Source organism: Mus caroli, unplaced genomic scaffold (assembly GCF_978045245.1).
Source record: "Mus caroli unplaced genomic scaffold, Mus_caroli_1 scaffold_9, whole genome shotgun sequence".
NCBI classification, from domain to species: Eukaryota; Metazoa; Chordata; class Mammalia; order Rodentia; family Muridae; genus Mus; species Mus caroli.
This window is the reverse complement of record NW_028227264.1, coordinates 4,952,456-4,970,753: the sequence shown is the minus strand read 5'-3', so window position 1 is coordinate 4,970,753 and position 18,298 is coordinate 4,952,456. Positions and strand designations below refer to the sequence as shown.

The 18,298-nt window shown below is 46.9% G+C and overlaps 1 protein-coding gene across 2 annotated transcripts in view; it reads right to left on the bottom strand.

The window, feature by feature from the left end:
- Positions 1-759: 759 nt before the first annotated feature.
- Zc3h12d (zinc finger CCCH-type containing 12D) overlaps positions 760-18,298 on the bottom strand; it is a 31,929-nt gene continuing 14,390 nt past the window's right edge. For both annotated transcript variants that reach the window (XM_085842626.1, XM_021175101.3), the window contains exons 3-6: positions 13,529-13,668; positions 8,251-8,485; positions 4,897-5,003; positions 760-3,957 (exon numbers count right to left, since the gene is read on the bottom strand). In XM_085842626.1, the coding sequence (XP_085698752.1) occupies positions 3,152-3,957; positions 4,897-5,003; positions 8,251-8,485; positions 13,529-13,668 (1,288 nt within the window). In that variant the 3' untranslated portion in view covers positions 760-3,151. The remainder of the gene's footprint in view (positions 3,958-4,896; positions 5,004-8,250; positions 8,486-13,528; positions 13,669-18,298) is intronic.

The window sequence follows — 18,298 nt, the reverse complement described above, 5'->3', positions numbered from 1 at the left end:
CAAGACCCCACGGATTACAGACCTGATGCTGGCTCCATGGAGCCCCCTTGTGGTGGGATTCGTGATGCCCATGAACCTCTCCAAGTCCCTAAATTCCTTGTTCCTTAAAGTCCCTTCCCCTCTCTAAGATCTCTGTTGCTTCCCTCTACTCCCATAGGGGACTTTTCTCTCAGAGACTACCAGCCCTTGTGACTTCATCCAAACTACCCATGCCAGCCGACATCTGGTCCACGGCACTCCATCTGACTTCACATCAAACTGAAGCTGGACTTCACTTTACTTAGAACAGTACTGAAAGAAGCAGCTTCTCTTGCTTCTATGGCTCAACACTCAAATCCTGTGATTCAGCCTCAAACCTCCTTCCAGATGGAGCCTCTGGGAAAGCACAGCCTGGCCCCTCTGGGGAGAGACACTGAGAAGAACTCCCTCGGCTTCTGAGTTTCGAAGGGGGAGCTAAACTCTGGAGTCTCTTTGGTGGATCTGGAATGGGTCTAGCAAACTGATGAGTAGCCTGTGGTCTTGGGAATAGCCTGCTCATTAACTTGCGATGAGTCCAGCTACTTCTGGGGGAGGGGGAAGGCGGGCTCTAGCATATCTCCACAGCGCCCCCCCCCCAGGGAGGGAGTACGGAAACTGGACATTAGCCAAGACTTCTCGCCCACCCTGTTAAACCTGGGGGTGGGGGTTGCTGGGCGGGGGAACAGTGGAGAAAAGAACTGACAAGAGAAATCAACGCACGGTTTGACGCTAGAGTCCAGGTGTGGAAAGGTGGTTTATTTTTGGAGCATGGTAACAGTTATGCAACTAGAGATGGCCCATCTATGTCTCTCATCCGCGCACGGTTTTGTGTCACAAGGGCATACTAAGACTTTGGAATTTCCCAAAGGTGATTACATCCGAGATGTGTTGTTTCCCGCACACACCTCCTTTCCCCGCTTGTACTTTTCTTAATCACAGTGAACCAAATAAAACAGCTTTACAGCTTACTAAAACTCAAACTTGCCTTCAGAGGAGCAGTTTAAACGTTTCCAACTATCAATTTACAATGCATTGATTTGAAGCATGGAACCATGGCCTAAATGAACCGAGTATTTCTGGAAGGCAGGCTGGGGCTGAAAGAGACTAGATTGCGAGAGAAATAATGAGGCCAAGACAAGTTTTCTCTGATCAAGGCCCGAGAGTTTACTAAGAGAATGTGCTTATAAAGGGGGGGAGGCCCATCGCCCACCAATCCATTCTTGGTGCCTGGGGCCAGCCTGTAGGATAGGATATGTCTCTGGAATGTCTCAAGGGTCTCTCAGCAGGTAGCAGATTCTCTGAGAAGAGCAGTGGTAGTTGACATAACAATAGAGCTATCTAAGTCGGAAGACTACACCCCAGGTGATCTCATATTCAGTGGCAGCAAAGTCTGAATCAGCCTGCTTCAAGGCTGAGGGAGGCTACAAACAGTGGCTCTAACAGTCTTGTGGAAAGAAACACACACAAACACACATGCATGCATACACACGTGTGCACACACACACACACACGCACAGGCACACACATGCACTCGAGGGAAAAAGTTCAAAGGATCTAGAAAGAGTGGACCGTCTTCAGGACCGGGGACTACAGGTAGAAGCAACACTCTGAGAACAGCACATGCTTTGAAAAGGAGGTGAGGAACAATCTCTACTGAGCCATGCTAAGACTGTGTTTTTAAAAGAGGGAGGACTTCCAGGAAGCCATATGGCTGTCCTGGTGCCAAGGAGTTGAGTTTACCATGAATACCGCAACCGCATTTTTCCTGAGGCATACCTTTGCTATGCCAACAAATGTGACTAGTAATAAAGGGGTGTTTCCCAAATTTACCTATCACACTGCAGGAACTCCGAGGCTTTGGCAAAGAGTTCCCACTGGCAGGTCCCTTCTGACTCTCTCTCTGACCAAGTGAACTACCAACTCCCTCATGAACAAATGAGTTACAACCTGGCAGGCTACCATTGTAACTGGAACATATGGGTGCTGCCTACAGATGCTAGGGGTCCCTCAGGATGCTAGGCCCATGCCCCGAAAACACTGTATCATTTCTTGTCCCTTGTAAATGAATGAGCTTCTTTTCCCCCAAACCCAGAGCCAAAGTTATCTAGAAGACACAACTAAGTGAAGTTGCAAAAAAAATTCCGCCAGAATCCAAATCTATGCTGACCCACCCAGAAGCTGATTTTTGTTGTTGCTGGGGTTTTGTTTTTGTTTTGTTTTGTTTTTTGGTTTTTGTTGTTGTTGTTGTTGTTTGAGGGGGTGGTGGGTAGACTGGAATCTTATCTCTGTAAGGTGCAATTTAGAAGAGTTTATAAAATCACCACAAAGAAAGGCTGATTTAAAAAAAAAAAAAAAAAGAGCCAGGCTGAGTCTTAAGCAAGACCGTGTGCATGTGTACGTGTGTGTGTGTGTGTGTGTGTGTGTGTGTGTGTGTGTGCATGTGTACGTGTGTGTGTGTGTGTGTGTTGTAATGTTTGGGTAATATGGTATGCATGTACAAAAAGAATAAAGCCCCAGTGAGAAGACCCTTGGAATCAGGTGCCCCTGGGACAGCCCCACAGTAAAATTTACACAACAAGGCTGGGTTCCCTTATGAGTGAAATTATCAATAGTGACTTGAAAACTCAGGCAGCAATGCCTTCCTTCTCGTGTCACCTAAACATGTATGTTAAACATCACTGGGCACCACAAAAGTCAAGACTGATTTACCAGTCTTTTTCAATCTTTCAACTACAATGACATGTTAAGTTCTCATGGCTTTCTAGAATTCTAAGCACACACACACACTTACACAAGAGTTTATATCAAACTCAGCTTGATCTCCTTGATTAGCGGTGATGACTAGCTGAAACATTTGTAGATGCTTAGAACCAGATACAGATGTATTCCGGGCAAAGCCTTCCAAACACAGCAGAAATCACCCTGTCCATGCAGCAGGTCCTGGCTTCAGGGAGCATCCCCAAGGTCCCCACAGGTATCCACCACTGAGGATGAGAAAGAAGTCTCCACCGACTACCTTTAAAGATAACGGCGTCCAACCTAATGACACATCCAGACAAACAAGCATCTTGTATCCCACCCGTTCAAGCTGCCAGTCAAGCCACCACCCCTTACAGTGTTATGAACCTGTCTCCTAAGGATCCCCCAACGGAGCACCGGTCTTTTGGGATCTCTGCAGAAGGGTGAGCAGAGCCATGTCTGAGAGCGGAGGACCCGAGGCCATCACAGGGTCGTCTTGGTCAGATGGGAAGAAGCTGCAGAGCGCAGAGCGTGTTCCCCCACCATTGGCGGCAGGTTGTGCTGACCCCGAAGGTCCTCTAAAGATGTCCTCATCCCAAGCCGACTCGGACCAGACCGAGTGGTTCAGATAACAATAGGAGCTGGGCAGGAGAGCCCACGGATCTTCCAGCGGTCTGCGCTGGGGAAGCAGGTCACTGTGCATGTCCCTGGAACGCTGTCTGTCCGACAGCTGGGCCTGTGGGCAGATTGGGGATCGGAGATCGCCCGGAGAGAGCGGGTTGTTCGGAGTCCGGAGGCTCCGCAGACCTGGCGACCCTTTGGTGGCAGCGCTGCCCGTGCGAAGCGATGGCGAGGCCCAAGACGTGGGGACACCCGTGGGCATCCAGTCCGGCCCACGAGACTGAGACACGACGCCGTTGGCCCCGGTGTCGCTGAAGGTGAGCCGGGCGAAGTTCCTATTCAAAGCTGCCAGAACCGCGGGCTGCGGAGCTGGCGGGAGGTCGTGCTCGCCGGGCTCCCGGGGAAGCAGCCGGGCTGCTGTAGGACGGCTCCGGGAGCTCGTTGTCCGCGGCTCCTCTGAGCCACCACCCGGCCAGGCCCGCGTCTTGGCACGGAGTTCGTCGGCCACCGACAGCTGCCCGTGGTGCGGTCTCTCGGGGTGGTAGAATCTGCACTTGACCCCGTAGGTGCATTTCTTGCCTAGAGAAGGCAGGGCAGAGGGGGCGTGGGATGAGACCTGGGGTGAGCAGAGGCTTTGACGCCTAAGCCATGCCCTTCCCCAGGCCTCTGACTCTGTTGCTGACCACCCGCTGAAAGACTTAGGTCTGGAAGGTGACCGAGGTGGAAAGTGTTCTGGGGTGGATGGAAGAAGATATAGTGCTCCGAGCTCTGTAACCCGCAAGGTTACATAGTCTGAGGCCCAACTAAGTCATGTTACCTCCCCGGGGTCCTGGCCTTAAGAATAGAGCCCGCAGGAGGGGTGGTGGTGCAAGATCATATGCGTCTAGCACTGCCTCGGTTTCCACTAATGGCCACATGCCTTCTCCCTATACCTGTTCTGACAGGTGGGCAAAGTACCAAATAATTGACCATCTAACCCCAAGCGCTTCAACCTGACATTCTGGGCCAGCCCAAAAGGATAATCATATTAGTTCTAACAAGAGACGATTTTGAATGTCACTCATGTCTTAATGAACGTTCATAAGCACAAAAGTCAGGAGCACTAAATATTTTGACAAGGCAGGTAAGAGAAAGAGCTATTGGGCAGTTAGCTTGGATTGAAACCCTTAACTCTGAATGGCTAATATGGACCAACTTGGTAAGGGTGGGAGTAGACCAGACAGTGGGGCAGGTTAAGAACATACTATACCAAGGATGCAGTGAAGGATCTAAAATAAGAGCAGAGGATACAGCTGTATCCCTCTGAGTGTGGCTCTACATCCAACCCTCATGGGTGTGTCAGTTCATCCTTTGAGTATCCTTGCTGGCAAACTGCAGTCCGGAAATGCAAGTTTTTCCCCCAGGGTCAGGTAACTGGTTGAGGGTGGAGCTTGCTTGGGCTGGAAGCCAGGTTGCTGTGTGCCAGGTTAGAGCTTCCCACTGTGTTGCCAGAGCCCACAAAACCTGGGTGCTACCCACCGTAGGGACAGTGTTGCCAGGACGGCTCTGGGGGCCTTGGCTTCTTGCTTAGGAAGTTGCTTAGTGTTGGTCCACGGCGGCCCAAGGGGTCATCAGGAGGCATGAACCTGAAAAATAACCACAGAGGGGCCACTTTAAGAGTGAATGGGACTTACCACTGGTATCTATGTGGAGGCTTGGGAGAGGAGGCCTGAGCCACCCAAGAGAGTAAATACCCAGATGGCATGACCACGCAACCAAGAAGGTACATGTACCACAACATCTCTTCACATCAGCCTCTCCCAGTGTGGTGCTGGCCAGTGGGTTCAGAATCATCTTACAGCTTGCTACACAAATGCAGACTGAAGCGTTGTGCTGCCCCTGTTAGGCAGAATTAGATCCCCCCCCCCTGGAATTTACATGATAACAACTTCCTAGGTGATTTTTATGCTTGGCCTCCCACCCCTCCCCATCACTCTCATAGAAGTTTGAGAAAGTCCAAGGAGTTAACAGGTAGCTCCTAGGAAGCTTGGGAACTGTGTAAGCCCTTTGGAGGCTTAGGGCTTGATGATGGTTAATCTCAACTGTCAACTTCCTGAAAATAACTTGGGAGACAGGCCCTGGGCATGCCTGTTAGAGAGTATCTTTATCAGGTTAAATGAGGTGGAAAGATACATCCACTGTGGGCAGCGCCATTCCCTAGAACTAGAATCCTAGACTGTCTACAGAGGAGACAAGGTGAACTGGGCCAAAGCATTCATCACTCTCTGTTTGTTGACTGCAGAAGTGACATGACAAGCTGCCTCAGCCTCTGACCACTATGACTTGCTCTCACTATGATTGGCTGTAATCTGGAACCATGAATCTAAATACCCCCTTAAATTGTATTTTTTTTTTCAATCAGGGCATTTTATCAAAGCAGCAGACCAAGAAACCAAGGCAGATTCCTCCACCCCGTCCTCTTACACCATGCCTCTCATCTCTGACATAGGCAGATGTAGGGTCAATCTTGACGATCTAAGACACCAGCAGGTAAGCAGAGGAAACATAGCCCATTCTTTACAAACTCTGGGTGTGGAGGAACCTCTGGCCTTGTCTTCAGCTTCTGGCATTGTCTTGGCTCTGCACACATAGTCCTCTGATGCCAGCCTGTCTCCTGCCTGCTCCTCTTCCCTGGCACAGAGTCTCAACAAAGAAGGGACTGTGTTTTCCAGATGCTCAGGGCACAAAGCAGAAAATAAAATGGCTCAAAAGCTGGACATTAGTCACTTATACCTGTAATCCCATTATTGTGAGTGCTGAGGTAGGAGGATTGCAAGTTTAGGGCAGCCTGAGTAACTTAGTGAGACCCTAACTTGAAATAAAATTTTAAAAGGGTGGGGGGAGGGGTACCAATATGCTTCAATAGAATGCTTACCAAATGTACACAAAGCCCTGGGTTCAGTGCCACAGAAACAAAATGCCTCTGGAGAAAAAGCAATCAAGACAAAGAACAGAGCCCTCCCATTTGCTAAGACCCGCATTTCCAATAAATCCCTTTGTCCCCGAAGCCCCTTCCAGTCCATAGTGAAGCTCTGGTGGGAGAACTGGGGAGAAGCGCTGTCTTTCACAGTTACCATCTCCCAAAAGCTGAGTGCGTCCCACCCTGCAGAGCTGAGTGATCTCTGACCCAGTGCAGACTCCAGGGTTCGGCTCCAGCCACACAGCTGACTTCTTCGTGGAGTTGGGACCTGACCAAGAGTCTGAGGAGCCACCCACTGCAGTTATTAAAAGTTCTCAGAGGATTACCACCACCCCCCCCCTCAGGAGCAAGAGCTGCCAAGATTACCAAGAGAGCCCTGCGGACATGCCCAGGGCACTGAGGCAGGCACCCTCATTCACAGGCTGTCCGTCCCTGCCTTCTGACCTCCCACCCTATAGCAGAGAGCCAGGCATTAGAAGGACTTGGCCAGGGCCTTGGCTGTCACCAGACTAGAGGCAGCCATGGCCCATGAGCCCTCAGTGAGGATTTCTGAAATCTCATTTCCTGACTTGCCAGATTCATTTAGATAGAAGCTGGACAGAGAAAGCCTCTATCTAACTCATGGATCTGGAAATGGCAGTGTGTGTGTGGGGGGGGGGGGGGGGTTACTACAGTGCAGCTGCTGAAGCATCTGTCCTGGGTTCAGGGGGGACATGGATCGCTTCCCAGGTGCAGGGACAGGTGGCAGTAGGAGGGGGCATTCCACACCTGTCCCCAGGAATAACTGCTACCCCATATGTATAGGACACAGTTCTCTCGAGGGTCCACTCTACTTCAGCAGGGCAGAGCCTCTGAGAACATCACTGCATAGGGTCCAAAGCCTTAGCTCTTTCCACTGCACTACACCACCTCCCCAGCTTTGGGGTCAAGCGCTGCTCTCTTAGGCTCAAGTGAACCGAATGCCACTTGGAAAGCCTCTTTCTCTCCTCTCGACTCCTCTTTGCCTGGCCTGTAGTCACTGTTCATTCATTTCTGCATCCTGGATCACTAGCTACTGTGTTCCTACTTGGTGCCAAGCATGCTGGGAACATGCCGACTGAACAGGCATTCTGCGTCATTATAGGGTCAAAGACTTTGTCTCAAACCGCATGCCAGGACGCTTGTCAGAGATCACACACTAAGAATCAATGATTTTTGCCTGGAACAGAAATCAAAGAGCTTGGGTTGAAGCTCAGTTGGTAGAATGTTTGTCTGGGATGCACAAAGCCCTGGGTTAAGTTGATGCATGGCATAGACTGGACACAGGGTCCAGTGTAATACTTAGAAAGTGTATGCAGGAGGACCGGAAGTTCAAGGTGATCCCTCACTACATCAGTTCGAGACCAGCCTGGGATATCAGTTGGTATTAATTATGTATAACTATGTTTGTCTGCATATGTGAGTGCAGATGCTTTTGGAAGTCAGAGGTATTGGATCGCCTGGACCTGGAGTTAGAGAGGGTTGTGAGCTGGTTGGCCTGGGTGCTAACAACAGGACTTGGGGTCCTCTGGAAGAGCAGCAAGTGCGCTTAACCACTGAGCCATGCTCTCAGCCTCAGTCGGTGTTTGTAAACTTGAAAGGAAATACAACAGCATTGAAATCCCTCCTCCATTATAACTATTTTAGTTTTAATTTTTACTTTTTAGATTTTACTTTTTAGATTCTCTGCAAGAGAACCCACTAAGCCATCTCTCCAGGCCAACTCTGCACGAGGACTAACTTAAGGCTCATAGATGAAATAAGAGAAACAAGAGACGCAGACATAGGAGAGAGGACACCGTGTGGGATAGAGCTACCCCCCACCCCCCCACACACACACACCCATCCCCCACCCCCGCCCTGAAGAGGCCTGTGCGCAGGCTTCCACCCCTTACCTGTCGTTTACAAAGGAGAACATGAGCAGCCGCTGCTCGATGAACCATTTCCACTCCGGGTTTTCGTTCTGCAGGTCCCGGTAGTTGTCATTGGAGACAATGATGCCGTCCTTCTCATAGGCCACCTTCACGATATAGCGGTCATCGTAGCAGACCACTCGCTTGCCGTTCACCTTGCGGGATGGGGTATACACCAACACAGCTTGCCGCTCCAGCTCCTCCAGGACGTGTTGCTCTGAGACCACAGGTGGAGACGACTCAAGGCTCCGCGGAAGGACCCATCTCCTAGCCCGGGAGCCCACCCTGAGCCATCTGCCGCCATCCCTGCTCCAGCCTGTCAGAGTCGGACAGCTTCTAAGGGACTTTCAGCTTCACAGTTTCCCGCTTCTGCCTCCTGAGTGCTGGGCTTATCACCCTCACCACTGCGGCTGACGTACATTTAATGCCTACTGTCCTGGTATCAGGAAGTAAAAGCAGATGGAGCAAGAGTTGTGGTTGCAGGAGACCCTGCCTCAGACAACACAGAAGTGCATAGTACAATGCACCTAAAGTACTTGCAGTAAAAAGCGTCATGGACTCTGAGAATGGGGTGTGCCCTGCCTGGAGCACCCTGATGCCTATCTGGTCCAAAGCTTCTCTTCCCTTAAGATAACCTGTTATAAAATGTGATACTGACAGCTCCCTTCGCTTTTATTTTCACAGATACACATGCGAAAGGACCATTTTCAGTGTGGCCCTGCCTTAGACTTCACCCGAGGCCATCCCCACCCATACTTAAACAATATACAATCAATGGTTTCTTTGTTCACTTACTGTACGGTGACTCGCTCTAGCTGTGCTTGCATGTTTGCCACTTGCAGCCAGTGAGTCTCTGGCCGGATACTCGGGGAACCACCTGGGGCAGATCTCTAAAATATTTTCTGACCTGCTAGGCATAATATGATCCCTTACACGGTTTTATTTTGCATTTATTTCTGGTTATTCTTGGGATCGAGCATCATTGCCTATGTTTATTGCCCAGTCATGGTTTTCTTATATAAAAGACTTATTTATGAAATAGGTCATCTTTCTGCGGGTTCCTGTTCCTGCCTCATTAATTTGAAGTAAAATGTAAAGTGTAGGACTGGGGAAGTGACTGAGTTGGCAGAGTGCCTCCCTGTACCTGCATGAAGCTTGGAGTTTAATCCCTCACTGCACAAAATGAGCCATGGTGGCCTGTCCCTGAAATGCTAGCACTTAGCACTGGAAAGCAGAAACAGGAGGGGCAGGCCATCGGGAAGGCACAGCCTGCCCCAGTCTACACTCTTCTTTCTCATTTCTGTTTGTTTGCTTTTGGCACTGGTGTCTGTTCATAGGCCGAAGCTTTTATCTCAATGTGGCAAATTTTATTCCTTGTATTATCTGCCCAGTATGTTAGCACACATAGCACTTGGGAGACTGAGGCAGGAGAATTACCACTAATTTGGCTATAAAATGAGTTCCAGGCTGACTACGGCTATATAGCAAAACTCTGTCATAAAGAAATAAACAGAGAGGTCGGAGGCCAACTTTTGAATTGGTTCTTTCCTTCTACCCCTTGGGTCCCAGGGATCCAACTCAGGACAGGATTCCTATAGAAGCAATAGTCGAACGGTACAAAAGAGAGCCACATTCACATTGAAGTTGTAACCTCCCACCCCTCAGCCTGAAACCTGTTTGCTCAGGTTTCACTGTTAGCAAGAAGAGAGCATGGGGCGGAGCCTGCCGTCCTATCGTTCTGCCACTCCCACTGCTGGAGCCTGCCGCTTTGCTGTTCTGGAGCCAAATGCGTGGTCACCTGCAACTGAACTCCCAGGATGATTTGGTGGGAATGGGCCCCTTCCCCTGCTTCATAACCCAGTGTCGGGAATAGTAAAATAGAACCTTGATCAGACCGTTGTCTTGGTTCCATCTCTATAGTGCCGCCTAGCCCCCTCTTCTCTTCCAGATTCCAAGATGCCTTTCCAGACTAGAACCCAGATATGTGAGCCGCTGGCCGGCCGCAACAGGAAGTGGCTACGAGATGACAGCCAAACTTCAGATGTTGACAGATTTTAGGAAGACAGGAAGCAGAGACAACAATACAGTGTCGAGGAGCCACAGACCACTAAATGTCCATCACTATCTCTATAAAGAAGAGGAAGACGTTGCTGGCAAGGAAAACGGCCTCAGTGTGCTGTTCTCTGGGATTGAAGTCCTCCTTGTCCTTCCACTGGGGTGTGTGGTAGGCCCAGGGGCCTTGCTTCTGGTCTGTTTCAAGAAAGTGATTTGGAGAGGGAAACTAACAGTGAATACCCAAGGTCATCCCTGCTTCTGGGAAGAAGCCTCGATCTAGAAAAGAAACCCAGGGCACATGTACAGGTCTGTATTTGATCAAACTGGGTTAGTGGGATGGATCAGTGGGTAACAGTGCCTGCAGCTAAGCCTGACAACTCACATGACAGTGGCCATACTGGCTGGAGTACAGGTAGGCAGTTTTGACTGCTCCTTCTGTCCTCCACTACAGTCTCTTCAGACTTACTATTGGTTTTGTAGCAGCTTGACTGCAGGAGCCCCTCCTCACACCACATCTTCACTCCCTGAAAACTCCATCTCCCCAATGGCCTCAGCTCTGACTTTTCAATGGAGATTCTGAAAACCAGAAGGGCCTGGACAAATTTTGAGAGACCATAGATGGCAGCCAGGACTACTACACCCAGCAAAATTATCAATCATTATTGACTAAGGAAAAAAATTTCATTATTAAAAAACAATTTTAAGCAATTTCTACACACCAATCTAGCTCTATAGAAGGCACTAGAAAGAAAACTTTCATCAAAGAGGTTAACTATACCCACGAAGATGAAAAGAATAAATAATACCAAAGGAGTGAATAAAAGGGGAAATGGAATACATACATACCACAACAACATACATACATACCACAACAACATACATACATACATACATACCACAACAACATACATACATACCACAACAACATACATACATACATACATACCACAACAATATACATACATACCACAACATACATACTACAACAACATACATACCAAAACATACATACATACATACCACAACAACATATATAGATGCATACATACATATATACATACCACAACAATGAAATAATATGAATTAATAAACACTTCTCATCAATAAATCTCAATATTAATGGTCTCAATTCATCAATAAAAACAGGTTGGATTAGGAAAAAAAACAGGATCCATATTTCTGTTGCATACAAGAAACTCACTTCACCATCAAGGATAGTGATTACCTTGGGGTGAAAGAATGGGAAATTTTATTCTAAGCAAACAGACCCAAGAACCAAACATCTGACAAACATAGACTTCAAAGCAAAATTTTACCAGAAGAGATGGAGAAGGATACTATATCCTCATTAAAGGAAAAGAAAATGTGTGTGTATGTGTATGTATGTGTGTATGCCAAGAGGATATTAAAATTATAAATATTTATGCATAAAATACAAGGACTCCCAAGTTTATAAAAGAAACACAGCTACAGCTACAATCACATATTGACCCTCACACAGTGACAGTGGGTAACTTCAACACCCCACACTTGACAACAGACAGTCATCGGGATGAAAACTAAACAGAGTTAAATAACATCATAAATTACACGGACCTGGAAGATATCTACAGGACATTTCATCCAAAAACTAAAGAATATATTTTCTTATCAGCTCTCATGGAACTTTCTACAAAATTGACCATATACTTGGACACAAAGCAAGTCTCATCCACATACAAGGAAATTGAAATAACACCCTGCATTCTAACTGACCACCAGCAACAACAGAAACAGACAAAAGTACACAAATTCTTAAAACTGAACAATTTACCACCTTAAAAACTGGGTCAAGACAGAAACCAAGATGAAAATTGAATAAAAATGAAAACACTACATATCCAAACTTATGGAACACAATTAAGGCTCGGGGATCTATGCAGAAGAGGCAGAAAGATTCTAAGAGGGAAAACCATGTCTTCCAAATGCAAGAGGCCTGATGCATATATGAACTCAGAGACTGTGGCAGCACACAGGATGTTCACAGGTTCAAACCAGATACCTTCCCAGCACCGAGTAGGGGAACTGAATACAAAGCCCCCCAACCCTCATCAAGAAGTTATCTACAAATAAGAGCTGCTGGTAAAATGGAGACTCACTGAATATATCAACTATGTCTCAGGACAAGCCCCACACCCAGGAGTGGTTGACTTAATGGCAAAATAAACTCAATAGTAGTTTTGTGGACGTTTTATTTAATTTTGCTTTTTGGGGCATTTTTTTGTCTTGTTAGTATTTTGGTTGTTGTTTTTCATTTTCATTTTGTATTTTTGTTGGGGTTGTTTTTTATTTTTTGTCTATATTTGTTTTTGTTTTTGCTACTCTGAGAGAGGAAGAATCTAAAGTTGGGTTGGGTAAAGAGGGCAGTGTAGACAGTCTAGGATGATTTAGGGGAGGGGAAAACATGATCAAAATATATTTCATGTAAAAATTTTTTTCAATAAATAAAGATGGGATGAGAGCCAGAAAAGAAAAATGGCTCATGGGCAGTCTTTGCAGAGAATCAGGACCCACAATGGGACCCACAATGGGTGGCTCACAACCATCAGTAACCCCAGCTCAAGTGGTTCAACAGTCTCTCAGGTTTCTGAGGGCACCCACACTTGGGTGCGCACACACACACACACACACACACACACACACACAATATATATATATATATATATATATATGAAATGCATAGATAAAACATATTAGAAAAACATGTCTAATAGAATTGTTGATCTAGCTTTCAGAAAGCCTCTAGTTTGATCCCAAGCAATGAAAAATGAAAACACTAAAAGTAAATTTCCATTTCTTCAAATAAAGAAATTGGAGCGGTATTTGGCAAATAGCAAATGTACCCTGACAAAATATCTCCTTCAGATTGGAGGTGAAGTGTAGACCCAGTCTTTAGAGAGTTAAACGTTGTGTGACACAATTGTTATTAATTGTGAGTGCATTCAGAATAAATGATAAAGTAATATGCTTGTCTATAAGTGGGCAAGTAAAAGTTAGAGATTACTTATCCATTCAACAAGGTTTTGTGCCCTTTCTGCTCTCTCTGAGGAAGTGCTGCAAGCAAGTGCTCAGTGTTCACGGCCAGGGCTCTCGTGGTCCCTTCTGTACTGGAGAAAGACCTAAGCCTGTAATGGGAAACCAACTTGAGGGACAATGGGTGGCATACCTCTGATAGGAGTATCAGACCTTGATGGCTCTTTCCTCCAAGACGGGACAAAAACCTTGATGTAGGTGTGTCCTCTGTCTCTAAACCAGTCCACAGCCAGACGAATTCCCCGGCAAGAGAAGGCTTCTTTATTTCCATGGCTACAATGGAAGACAGAGAAATATGAGGAGACACGAAAAGATCCTGGAAGTATCCTGGATTACAGATTCAAAACTAAGAGGGAACTGAGCAAAAGCGAAGTTTAAACACAGTCCAGTCTTCCCTCAGACTAAACTAACAAACACAGGCCCCTCTCAACAAGGATGCAGGGGTCCTCAGGTTTCAGGGGATGGAGAGTAGAGGGTTGTGGTACAATGTTCCAAGGAATAATTGACCTGTCCACTGTTTAGCTGAACCTAAAAGAACCAACAATGAAGGGGAAAAACAAGAAGAATCAACATGAAACAGATAACATTAGGAATCTGTAGAACTGCCCTCCCTCTGAGATGATTGTAGTGGTTATGCCAAGACTCCAGAGTCTAAGCAAGGAAGCAGTGTCCCCCAAATCCCACAAAATACATCAATATTGCAGAAAAGGAAGGGCCATGTGAGACCATGATGCATCTTGTTGACCTCTTAAAAATAATCTTCCTAGCCAGGCATCTTTAATCCCAGCACTTAGGAAGCCAAGGAAAGTGGATCTCTGTGAGTTCTGGGCCAGTCTTGTGTACAGAGTGAATTCCAGTCCAGTCAGGGATACACAGTGAGGCCATGTTTTAAGAAAAAGAAATCATCTTCCTTAAGCAGAGGATAATGGTACATGCCTTTAATCTTAGTACCTTGAAGGTAGAAACAGGAAGATCAAAAGCCAATGGTTATCCTTGGCTATATATTGAGGCTAGCCTGGGCTAGATAGGACCTTGCTAAGGAGGGTTTTTTCCTTCATCTTAGAGGGCTGATGGATGTACAGGGGTTTTAACTTTGAAGTAGAAGGAAGAATATGGGGGAGGGGCACCTGTGTATGGCTTACAAAGCTTCACTGGCCCATTGAGGACAGTGAGTGGGTATGAGGCATGAGATAAGAGCTGGAGAAGTCATGAAACAAGTGTCACTGGTTAGGCCCAAGCTGCTGCTGCATAGATGAGAATTGAAAATGAATTCGGGGACGACTAGAAGGTACCAGAACTCAGTTTCTGAATGTGGAAGGGACAAAGACAGTATCAGGGACATCCATGTTCCTCATTATCACAGTGAGATGTGGAAGTGACTGAAAAACGTTTCAGGTACTTTCAGGTTCCTCATATAAATGTGCAATGGACCTTGAGCTGACAGGGGAATTCTGAGAAGGGCTGTGGTTGGGAGAAGGACCATTCATAAGTTTGTCTTTGGACAGAGAGTGACTTAGATCACTAAGTAAACATAGTAGGTAAACACCAAGAGGTCAAAGGAGAGATATGAGTGGTAAAGGTTGAAGATCACCCTTGTTTAAGCAAGAGTCGAACGTACAGCATGGACATAAAGAATCGCTCCAAAAGACAAGAAGAAAAACAAGCAGGTGTACCGGGGTCCCAGCCGACATTGAGGTACTGAGGTTGATGCATATATATGTATATATAAACACACATTTGGTGGATGGAGCAGAGCCCCAACAGTTTACTTTTTTCTCTCAGCCTTTATATAGCTCCTTAGACTTCTTCATGAAATTACCTCATAGGTAAAATGTTACACAAAAGGGAGTTACAGAAGGATGTTGATATTAAATTCAAAGCTGCTTTTCATTCTATAAGCTCATTATAAACTCAAAGCAACATTTTCACATGGCCTTGCTTTATCACAGTGCACACCTTATGGCCTCTCATCCTTGGACCTGATCTAGCATGAATGTTTTCCCTTGATCACACATCTGTCCCAAGCCCATTTCTCTTCTTAGTGCAATTTGTGAAAGCTCATTGTTTTCCTTATTTTGCAGCCTTTACTTACTATTCTACAAGGAGAGGTTACATTCTATTCTTGATTCTAACTGTATTACATCTTTCTGGCAAAATAACTAAAACCGTCTCCTTAAACTTTCTTCCTAAAATTATTTGAATAAAATCAGGAATTCTATAAAGTTGTTAATTCTTCTAAACAGCATTATTATATGAAAGTACATCTTCATATTGATCTGCAGAACATTTGCCAATAGATTGGGCTGATGCACAGGAATCATTAGGTTATGTAATAGCAGAAGAAAAGGAATATTAGCAGTGAGAAGCAATCCTGACACAAACCTTCTGGGGTCCATGCTCCTCAAGAGCCCACCCACCACGGCCATGCAAAACAGTGGGCCACATCCAGAAAATTCTCTTGCTTGCCATAACCCTTCCTCCATGGCTTAAGTCACAGGTGTGCTGTTGTCTAGAAACCCAGGAAAGAGGCAGTCAAGTGCCCTCTGGGGAATGGCGAAACCTAAAGGCTTCCATTGGAGTTGGTCAATTCAGGTCCTTGGTGTTTTGCTGGAGACAGAGACAAGTGGCTGGCTCTGGGACAGTGTGGGGGGAAATCGACAGGCTGAGCCATGAGTATGGCAGTGTCTGGCTTCTCTCTGGATCAGACCATTTTCCCCACTTCTCTGTTTTCCCTCCAGCTATTCACTCAGCCGTGCACCTCCCCAGATGCTGTCACTGGGTCTTTGCAGCAGTGACCCCTGACCTCTCTCTGAATTCACTCCTCTTCCTACTTCCCTGCTTCTCTGCTGAAGTCTTGCTTCCTCGGGAAAGCGTCCCCTGACTTCTTAGAGTCTGTATCACAGACTCGCTCTAGAATTGAAGAACATCCACCCCATCCAGACACAGCGCAATCTCACTCGTAATCTCTGCACCCAGGAGGCTGGGGCGAAATCATTGCCTGGAGTTGCAGGCCAGACTGACTACTTATATAGCAAAAGCTTGTCAAAATAGAAAGCAAAACAAACAAACAAACAACAACAACACACACACACACAGCTGTTCCCAGGGAGGGGGCTCTACAGGACTAAGGTCCAGGGCCTGACTAGCTTGGTCCCTGAATATTGGTGAAGGCTTACTAAAAACCTGCTGTGTAGATTCATGATGGAGAAGATACCCACCTTATAACCAGCAGAAAGAGGGACATCATAGGCAAAAGGGAGGATTGCCTGGAAAGACCCTGATATAGCCCTATTCTGGGGACCCAAAACATAGCCCACAAGTCACAGAGGAAGCACAAGGGACATAGAGACCAGAACAGGAAGAGGCCAGAGGCATTGGACCCACCTAGAGCTGGAGGTAACAGGTGGCTGTGAGCTTCCTGGTGTGGGAACTGAACTGGGGTCTTCTAGAAGACTGGCAAGTACTCTGAACTGCTGAGCCACCTCTCCAGCCTGAGACAGTTCTTAGAAGGTTTTCTAGAAGCAGTCAGCTCACATCCAGTTGAAGACCACACTGAGTTTCCCTAACTGCACTCTATTGTGTGACTGTCCCTTGTCTCCTGGGAGGGTGGGACAGACACAGGTTTACAGAGTAAGAAGGGAAGTCTAGGAAGGCAGCCAATCTGTAGAGCCGCAAGCCAGTCCCCCAGCAGATATAAGCTATCTCTGGGAAATTCTTCAGCTTCAGTAGCCATAGGATCCTGACTTGACCTCCCAGGTTGACGTTTCTCTCCTCGGCCACAGAGGCTGTGCTAGGAGGCTTGTGCAAACAAAACAGTAAGGAGGAGATACCAGCCGGATGCCCTGGGAAATGAGGAGGAAGTGAAATGTTAGTCCCTTCCACCCACCCACACTGACTGGCTGGAAGAAGAAAGGACAGAGTTGAGGAGGTCATTCCCCATGTTCCTCCTGACCCCTCCTCCTTCTGATAAGTCCCAGGAGAGGCACATCCAAACTCTCCCCAAACTGGGCCACTTGATTTAAAAGTGGCCCATAGTGGGGCTGGAAACAACTCCCAGGCCTCTTACAGGCCCTAGGCCTGGAGGTTCTGAGAGAGCTGGGCATGGAACAACAGGTCCCTGCTGGAGGAGAATAGTTTAAGCCAAAAGACATTCCTATAAGAAGCCTTAGAAACTCTTTTTCTAAAAAGCACTGCCCTTCACTCAGTCCCACAATGATCAGTAAGGTGGCCAGGGCAGCACAGGCCATGTCCAGAATTGGAGGCTCTGCCCTGGGGAAAGTTGTCTAGCAAACACCAGATAGACTTCTTTGATGATGATGGTGATCAAAAGATGTAACAACCTCTTGGGATAAAACCTGTAGCCGTCTGGAGCTGAAGTGGGGGACCATATTTTGACCAGGACTGTGTGATTACACATACCTCTCCTGCCTCGCTCCAATTCTCCCTTTACTTAAACCTGAAGCTCACATCAATACTCTGAATCTAGAGTCTCTGGGTCCCTTTATCTGTTCCTCTTGCAATGCACACTAATTAAGACTGTTTGCTGTTTTCTCCAATTCCTTGTTTCTTTAATTAGCACATTGCAACAGGTACCAAAGCCCCAGGTTTGACCTAGCATTCTTGTTATGATTCCAGTTCACCAGTACACCCTGTGGCAGAACATCCACCCCATCCGGACACCTCTTTGCAACCTAGAACGCACTAGTCAATGAGTTCTGACACATGTAGAAGGAGTATGATAGGTGAGACGGCTCGAAATGTTGACAGCGGTAAAAATATAATTGGCTCCAAAACAACTGACAAACACAAATCAGCCAGCCTCCCTTCTCTGATCTTTTGATGGGTATATTTGGGCAAAGAGAAAAGGAGGGAAACTGAGTCCCCGTAGTGTTCCAGTCAAGAG